The sequence below is a fragment of the Solanum lycopersicum genome, chromosome 1 (assembly GCF_036512215.1).
Source record: "Solanum lycopersicum chromosome 1, SLM_r2.1".
NCBI classification, from domain to species: Eukaryota; Viridiplantae; Streptophyta; class Magnoliopsida; order Solanales; family Solanaceae; genus Solanum; species Solanum lycopersicum.
The window spans coordinates 20019985-20029285 of NC_090800.1; the positions used below are offsets into that span (position 1 = coordinate 20019985).

The window sequence follows — 9301 nt, forward strand, 5'->3', positions numbered from 1 at the left end:
CCAAAGGGTCCGATCAGAATTTATTTTTCAAAACCTTTTTCTTTTTTCTAAAAAAAAAGAAAAAAAAAAGGACAATAAGCAAAGCAAAAATGGGATGAAACAATGACCTTCTGAACCCATGTTACTATGTGATTAATAAGTGTGTGATTGATTTATAAAATTGTCTAACCCCTAACAAGTTTGTTCATTTCACATCAACTCTAGTTAGCTTTCGGTGGTTAGGTTTGTGGTAAACTGGCAGAGCACCCGTACTTTACCAGGTCTAAGGTAAGAGCGTCAATGACAACCAATACTAAAACTATGGTGAATCCAACGGACACTCCAATTGATTCAACAACAAGAGAGACAGTCAAAGTTGAAGAAAATCGGACGCTGAGAAATATTATGGCACAATTGTGGCAAGACTGGGCCAATGGACAAGAACCACCAACGTCTATTCCTGGTTTTCCTGAGATCACTAGTATTCGATCTTCATCTTCTCAGGTCCCAATATCAGAACCTTTCTTCTCTCCAGGGTGTGGTCCATTTGATAATTGTAGGGCCGGGCCATCAATAACACGTCCTCAAGGCATGTCATTTAGGAATACTCCCACTGTCACAACAGCTGCACCGGTCTATACACTCCCACAACCGACTGTGACGCAAAGAACAGCTCAAGACGGACAGTTCACCACTCATCCGAAGCAGTACTATACTCCTGGGATAGAATTTGGGGGCCCTAAATCTGTTCAATTCGGCTCCCCTATTGATGTTGAGAGGCCCACTCCAGGCTCAGAGCAAGAAGAAATGTTGAAAAAAATGAAAAGCATCGAGCAACACATGAAGGGCATGCAAGAGTTAGGAGGGCACAAAAGTGTCGCATTCAAAGACTTGTGTATGTTCCCAAATGTCCACCTGCCACCTGGGTTCAAAACCCCTAAGTTTGATAAGTATGATGGACACGGTGATCCCATAGCCCACCTTAAGAGATACTGTAATCAACTTCGGGGTGCAAGGGGTAAAGAAGAATTGCTCATGGCTTATTTTGGTGAAAGCCTGACTGGTGTTGCCTCAGAATGGTTTATAGGTCAAGAGATTTCCCACTGGCACATATGGGATGATATGGCTCAAGATTTTGTTAGACAATTTCAGTACAATGTCGACATTATGCCAGATCGTAATACATTCTCCAATACAAGAAAAAAACCAAGTGAAAGCTTCAGAGAATATGCTATCAAATAGAGGGAACAAGCAGCCCGAGTTAAGCCCCCATTAAATGAGCAAGAATTGGTTGATATCTTTATAGAGGCTCAAGATCCTGACTACTTCCACCACCTCACAGCCGCAATGCGAAGACCGTTTCACACAGTAATCAAAAATGGGGAAATGGTCGAAAGTGGTCTCAAAACAGGAAGGATCGTGAGCCAGGCAACAATCAAAGCTACCACACAGGCCATTCAAGGTGGTTCAACAAGTTTTGGAAATCGTAAAAGGAAAGAGGAAGTTATTTCATTGGCATTAGGGTCAAGAGGAGCTCAGAGAAAGTCTAATTGTCCTTACACATCAGTTCAGGGACAACTTAGCTATCCTCAGCATTACTACCCTTATGCTCTTCAATATCCAGTATCTCCATCTCCGTACACGGTCTTAAATGCTCAGTCATATGTGCATCCTCCCAATCGCCCATATTTTTAGGCCCCATCTCAAGGAAACTTTCTCCCACAACGGCCACCCTATCAGGTACCTTACAACTCTCCTCTTATGCGGAATTATGCTCAAGATCAAGCACAGAAAAAGAAATTCACTCCATTAGAGAAGTCGTACTCCAGCTTGTTTCAGAAGTTAAGAAAGATAGGAGCGATTGAGTGCATCCCACCACATCGTCTGAATCCAAATGCTCCAGGTTTCCAAGCCAATGAAAGATGTGAATACCATTCAGGAGCCCCAGGACACAACACTGATAATTGTTGGACCTTGAAGGGAGCAATAGAGAAGCTGATCGAGCATGGAGTTGTTATTGTGACAGATGATCTAAACACTCCCAATGTGACAAATAACCCACTTCCAGCTGAAAACAACTTAGTGGGAATGGTTTGTGATGATCAAGAGTACAAACTCCTCAGCAAAATGGGAAAGTTGTTTAGGAAGATCGGAGAAGAAGACAAGTCAATGAAGAGTTTAAAAAAAGTTGCATCTCTGAGTGCCGAAGGTGTCAATCTTGACACCAAAGTCTTCAAAGGGGATTGAAGTTCGAGCAGCTATGCCAAAGTTGGATGTATCAAAAGGCTTTTCATTAACACAATATGATCAAAGTAGCATTACCAAGTTGAAAGAGCCTATTTTTGTTAGGCCCGTTCAACAGCTTCCAGTAATTGATTCAAAGGTTGTCCCTTGGAACTATAACAAAACCGCAGTGGTTTATCAAGGAAAGGAGATTGTCGAAGAAGTTAATGAAGCGGGAGGTTTGACACGCTCCGGAAGATGTTATTCTCTAGAAGAATTAAGAAAAGGCAAGATGACTGAAAATATCCAAGTACCACTAAAGAAAGCAGTTACTGAAGAAGCAAATGTAGAATTTCTAAAAAAGCTTAAGGTTCCAGATTACTCTGTCGTGGAACAATTGATGAAGACGCCTGCACAAATTTCACTGTTGTCTCTACTTTTGCACTCAGAAGAACATTGTCTTGTGTTGAATAAGGTTTTGAATGAAGCACATGTACCAAAAGAGACCACAGTAAGTCAGTTGGAGAATATGACCAGGCGCGTCTTCGAGTCAAATGCCATCACTTTCAGTAATGATGAGTTGCCCAAGGAGGGAGCTGGACACAACAAAGCTTTGCATCTTACAGTGACATGTGAAGATTACTATGTAAAGAGATTTATGATAGATGGAGGGTCAAGGGTTGACATATGTCCTCTTTCTACGCTGCAAAGCTTGAAAGTTAATACTGACAGAATTCACCCCAGTAATGTATTTGTGCGAGCTTATGACGGCTCAAGGAGGGATACCATTGGTGAAATCAAGTTAAACATGACAATTGGGCCAGTAGTCTTTACGATTGTGTTCCAAGTAATGGATATGGAAACATCTTATAATTTTCTACTAGGAAGGCCATGGATCCACATGGCTCGAGCCGTCCCATCAACCCTACATCAAGTTGTCAAGTTTGAATACAACAATCAGGAAATCACTGTTCATGGGGAAGATGATTCACCTATTTACAGAGATCCATCCATCCCATACATTAAGGCAAAGAAAAGATGTGATTCTGTTGTTTACCAGTCTTTTGAGGTTGTATCATTCAATCGCTTTAAAGAAGGACAACCTATCATCCAATAATGTATCTCTTCTTCCGCTTCAATGGTAGCAACGACGATGCTCAAATATGGTTATCAACCCGGTAAAGGTTTGGGAGTATATTCGCAAGGAATCGTGGATCCCATTACTCTTTTAGGAAACCAAGGAACCTCTGGCCTCGGATACAATCAAAGCAAGAGAAATGGAGATAAAGCTAAGAACCACAAAAGGATTGATTGGTCGTTGCCACAACCGATTCCCCATATTTCTCATTCTTTTATCAAACCGCAGGGTTCAGAATTGAAAGATTCATTCACTCTTGAAGACAATGAAGAAATCATTGAGGATCTCAGTCAGTTTTTTTGTGAAGTAAATATGGTCCAAGTTGGTGAAGGCACAAGTCATGCCAATATGCAGCTCGTGGGCTCAGGTGTTGAGTTAAACAATTGGGAAGCCACTCCTTTCCCCATAAGGAAGGAGTCGTGGTAGTTTGTTTGCTACTCTTTTGTATTTTGTTGTTCTCAGGGTTGTTGTCCGAATAGTTCAAAGTATTTTCTTATTGTCAACCCTTCTGTCCCTTTTGATGTCAATGAAATGAAATTTCAGCTTTATAGTAAATTTTGTTTTTTTTCCTCTCTTAATTCTTATTTTCTATTTTTCAGTTCTGTAAATGACGGCTTTGATAACATGACATGCATGCGTAATTCACTCCCTGATTTCAAAGAGTTGTTCATTCTTGAATCACCAAGTCAAAAGGTGGAATATGATAAAGAAGAGGCTTTTAGGGAAATTAATAGGGAACTGAAACAGTTTGAGCACAAACCGAAACCTAATCTTAGTGAAACTGAGATAATCAATTTGGGAAGTTCCGAGGATGTTAAGGAAATAAAAAAAAGTTTACATATCAATCAGGTAATTAGAGAGAGAATAATACAACTTTTGTTTGAGTACAAAGATGTATTTGCTTGGTCTTATGATGACATGCCAGGTTTGAGTGTTGATTTAGTGGTTCATAAGTTGCCCGTTTATCCTGATTGTCCACCCGTCCAACAGAAAAGAAGGAAATTCAAACCGGACATGAGTGAAAATCAAGGAAGAAATAATGAAACAATTGAATGCAAAGGTAATCCAAGTTATTCGTTACACTACTTGGTTGGCAAATGTTGTTCCTGTGCCAAAAAAGGATGTAAAGACAAGAGTTTGTGTTGACTATCGGGATTTGAACAAGGCTAGTCCAAAAGACAACTTTCCATTTCCAAATATCCACATCCTAGTTGATAATTGTGCAAAACACGAGATGCAAACTTTTGTGGACTGTTATGCGGGGTATCATCAAATCTTGATGGATGAAGAGGACGCTGAGAAAATTGCTTTCACCACTCCATGGGGAACGTATTGCTACAGGGTCATGCCATTTGGTCTTAAAAATGCTGGGGCGACTTACATGAGGGCTATGACCACCATGTTCCATGATATGATGCATAAAGAAATAGAAGTATACGTCGATGACGTAATCATCAAGTCTAAAACAAAAGTTGATCATGTGCAAGATTTGAGAAAATTCTTGGAAAGAGTGTGAAGATATGAACTCAAGCTTAATCCAGCAAAATGTGCATTCGGAGTTTCATTTGGAAAACTTTTGGGTTTTATTGTCAGTAGAAGGGGAATCGAATTGGTTCCCTCCAAAATAAAAGCCATTCGAGATTTGCCATCCCTGAAAAATAAAATCGAAGTCATGAGTCCACTTGGGAGGTTGAACTACATCAGCAGGTTTATTGCTCAACTCACAACCAGATGTGAGCCCATTTTCAAACTTTTGAAGAAGGATGCTGCTGTCAAATGGATAGAAGATTGTCAACGATCTTTTGAAAAAATCAAGGAGTATTTGTCCAACCCTCCCGTGTTGGTACCGCCTGAACCTGACAGGCCTCTCTTTCTATATCTTTCAGTTACAGATAATTCCTTTGGGTGTATTCTCGGTCAACATGATGATGCAGGAAGGAAGGAGCAGGCTATCTACTACTTGAGCAAGAAATTCACTAGTTATGAGGTCAAGTACACCCTTTTGGAAAGGACGTGTTGCGCCCTAACTTGGGTAGCTCAAATGTTAAGGCATTACTTATTGCCCTACACAACTTACCTCATATCAAGGATGGAACCTTTAAAGTACATCTTTCAGAAGCCAATGCCAACTGGCTGACTCGCGAAATGGAAAATTTTGCTCACTGAATTTGACATTATATATGTCACTCGGACTGCAATGAAAGCCCAAGCTTTGGCAGACCACTTGGCAGAGAACCCAGTCGATGGTGATTACGAACCATTGGATACATATTTTCCAGATGAAGAGATTAACTCAATTGAGGAAGTAGGTTCAAATGGAAATCAAGCCTGACAATTGTACTTTGATGGAGCAACCAACACAAAAGGCACAGGGATTGGGGCAATTTTAATATCGCCCACAGGGCAACATTACCCTGGAACAGCTCGACTTCGCTTCTTTTGTACAAATAACACGACTGAGTATGAAGCTTGCATCATGGGTCTAAATATGGAAATAGATTTGGGTGTGCAGGAATTAATTGTGTTGGGAGATTCTGATTTGCTTATCCGACAAGATCAAGGCGAATGGAAAACACGAGATCTCAAGCTCCTTCCATATAGACAATGTGTGGAAGATCTTAGCAAAAGGTTCAGGTACATCGAGTTAAGATACATTCCCAGGTTTCATAATGATTTGGCCGATGCCCTGGCTACTTCGGCCTCAATGCTTCCCTATCCTGGAAACACTTACATCACCCCATTAGAGATTCAAGTTCGGGACCAACATGGCTATTGTAATACAATGGAAGTAGAACCTGATGGTGAGCCATGGTACTCAGACATCAAGAATTTTTTGAAGACAGGGAGATGCCCCGAACATGCCAACAAAAGCCAAAAAAGAAATATTAGACGTCTGGCTAATGGTTTCTTTTTGAGCGGGGATGTTTTGTATAAACGAACTCCGGATTTGAATTTATTGAGATGTTTGGATGCTGAAGAAGCCGAGACAATTATGAATGAAGTGCACGCTGGGGTATGTGGACCACACATGAACGGATATGTCCTTGCAAAAAAGATACTCCGTGCGGGGTATTATTGGCTTACCATGGAAAGAGATTGCTTCACTTTGTGAAAAAATGTCATCAATGTAAAATCCATGGAGATCTCATACATCCACCTCATTCAGAGTTGCACCCCATGGCTGCTCGTTGGCCCGTTGTTGCATGGGGAATAGATGTAATCGGACCAATTGAGCCCAAAGCCTCTAATGGACATCGATTCATTTTGGTTACAATTGATTACTTCACCAAATGGGTGGAGGCGATAACTTTCAAAGCAGTCACTAAGAAGGCGGTCATGGATTTTTTTCATTCAAACATTATTTGTCAATTTGGTATCCCAAGAGCTATCAGCACAGATAATGCCGCAAATCTCAATAGTAATCTGATGAAGGAGGTATGCGAGCAGTACAAAATTGTGCACCACAATTCTACACCATACCGACCGAAAGCCAATGGAGCTGTGGAGGCAGCCAACAAGAATATTAAAAATATTCTTAGAAGGATGGTTCAAGGCACTAGACAATGGCATGAGAAACTGCCTTTTGCACTTTTAGGATATCGCACAACAGTGTGTACCTCGATTGGTGCAACTCCTTATTTGCTGGTGTATGGAACTGAGGCTGTGATTCCAGCAGAAGTTGAAATTCCATCTCTTCGAATTATTGTTGAGGCTGAAATTGAAGATACCGAATGGGTCAAAAAACCCGACTAGAGCAACTCGCATTAATAGATGAGAAACGATTGACGACTGTCTATTTTGGTCAGCTTTATCAGCAAAGGATGGCTCGTGCATACAACAAAAAGGTGCACCCAAGACACTTTGAAGTAGGTCAACTGGTCTGAAAGCGCGTTCTCCCACACCAAGAAGAAGCCAAGGGAAGGTTTGCCCAAAATTGGCAAGGTCCATATCTTATCAAGGAAGTATTGTTTAAAAGAGCCCTGCACCTTCCTGATGTGGAAGGAAAAACCACGGGCATAATTGTTAATGCAGATTCAGTCAAAAGATACTACATCTAATGCATTGTAAGGTTCTGTGACATGTTTGGGGTTGAAAGAACAGAGGCACCTCCTTAAAAAAAATAAAAAAATATCTCATTGAAAATTCTGAACTACGTTTGACATGATATCCGAAAGGATACGTAGACCCTTAAGGGGTTCGGTCATATAAAAAAAAAATCAATTTTCCAATATTTACAGAAAACTGGGGCATTTTTAGTTTTTTTTTTATATATATAAGGTCAGATCATAATTCTGTTTATTCTGGCAACCGACTTTTTGGTCAAATCTGAAAATGATATTAATCATCAAAGGCAGCATCCAAAAAAAAAGAAAAAAAAAGAGTGTCTTATCGGCGCGAAAACCTTCATAGGCATCATAAGACGAAATAAAATCTTATAGGTGAAAATCCTACGGGCACCTTAAGATAAAGGGAGAGAACATCATGAATGAAATCTGCAAAGATGATCATTTCTCGACACCTCTGCATAAAGGGCACATAGATCAATTGAAGATGACTCATATTTTGAGAACTAAAAAAAAAAATTGGATCAGGGGGCAAGTCCAAGTGCATGTCATGGTTCAATCAAAGTTGACATATGCCTCCAGATAAGTTCTCTTTCTCATTTTTAAAGGAATATCCTTCATTAAGTTTATAGTTTTCTTGATCCAATCTTTCCTACTCTTAAGTTTGATATATTTTTTTTATTATTTTTTTTCTCTCTTCTCCTTTTGATATAATCTCTTGAAAAAATAAAGTAAAGAGTGCAAAGCTTACTACGGGTTTCCAAAAGTAAAGCTGAGTATATGAGTTGACAAGCCATGGACCAAGGACTAAAATACCTCAGATCTTCACTCAAAATTCTTGAAGGTCATCATTCTTTGGAACATCACTCGCACCATGATATTTGGTAGTACCAAAAGATCAAGGCCCCTGTTTAACAAAGAGGGAGCTTCAAAGGTTGCTTAACCAAGGAGTTGTAGTAGAGTTGGAGAAATTGATCATGAGTATGGTCAAGTCGTTGGAGAACCAAGGCCACAAACCAACCACCATTTTAAATTAACAATTTTCTTTTTCATTTGCTCAACACAGGAAGAAAAAATGCAGGGTTACAAGTCAAAAAGAAACATCGCAAAAAGGAAGATCTCCAAAGTCTTCAAATGTTTGGTGTTTCATCTCATTCTACTCGCATTTTGCCTATCAATGCGAGAATTTCGTGCAATACGCACCAATTTGAATTCCGTGCAACAAGCACACGTCCTTTATTCATGGGCAATACGCACCATCCTTTGTTCATGTGCAATACACACCAGTCTAAATTTCGTGCAATACGCACCAATCTCAATTTCTTGCACCAAGCAAACATTCTTTATTCATGGGCAATATGCACCATTCTTTGTTCATGTGCAATACGCACCTGTCCGAATTTCGTGCAATACGCACCAATCTGAATTCTGTGGAACAAGCACACATCCTTTATTCATGGGCAATACGCACCATCCTTTGTTCATGTGCAATACACACCTGTCTGAATTTCGTGCAATACGCACCAATCTGAATTTCGTGCAACAAGCACACATCCTTTATTCATGGTCAATACACACCATATTCTTGTCTGGAGCAATACGCACCAACATTCATAGGTTATACACACCCTATTCATATTTTGGGGATACATCGAATCTTAGGACAATGCGTCTTATTTGGAACTCTAAGGGCAACACGCTTCACTTAACATATTCATTCTAGGGTCATTCTTCCTAGTTCAATATTCTCATATGTTTTCTTCTTTCTTAAAGGAAACATATTCTTCATGGGTTCTTCATTTTGTGATATTGAGTTTTTGAGTTTCAACAACCTACTCAAGTTAAAACATGCACTTAAGAATGATCCACCAGTCGCCAAGATAGCATGAAGACCGAT

The 9301-nt window shown here is 40.0% G+C and overlaps 3 protein-coding genes across 3 annotated transcripts; all 3 read left to right on the top strand.

Moving 5' to 3' along the window:
- The first annotated feature begins 300 nt into the window (after positions 1 to 300).
- On the top strand, positions 301 to 1221 carry LOC104645969 (uncharacterized). Its single transcript, XM_010318906.1, has one exon. It carries the CDS (start codon positions 301 to 303, stop codon positions 1219 to 1221), a length of 921 nt encoding a protein of 306 aa, XP_010317208.1.
- Positions 1222 to 5816: 4595 nt separating this feature from the next.
- LOC109119539 (uncharacterized) lies at positions 5817 to 6668 on the top strand. Its single transcript, XM_019212103.3, has one exon. The coding sequence runs from the start codon at positions 5817 to 5819 to the stop codon at positions 6450 to 6452; it is 636 nt and encodes a 211-aa protein (XP_019067648.1). The 3' UTR covers positions 6453 to 6668.
- On the top strand, positions 6518 to 7093 carry LOC138341664 (uncharacterized). The gene has a single exon (XM_069293209.1). The coding sequence runs from the start codon at positions 6518 to 6520 to the stop codon at positions 7091 to 7093; it is 576 nt and encodes a 191-aa protein (XP_069149310.1).
- The last annotated feature ends 2208 nt before the right edge of the window (positions 7094 to 9301 follow it).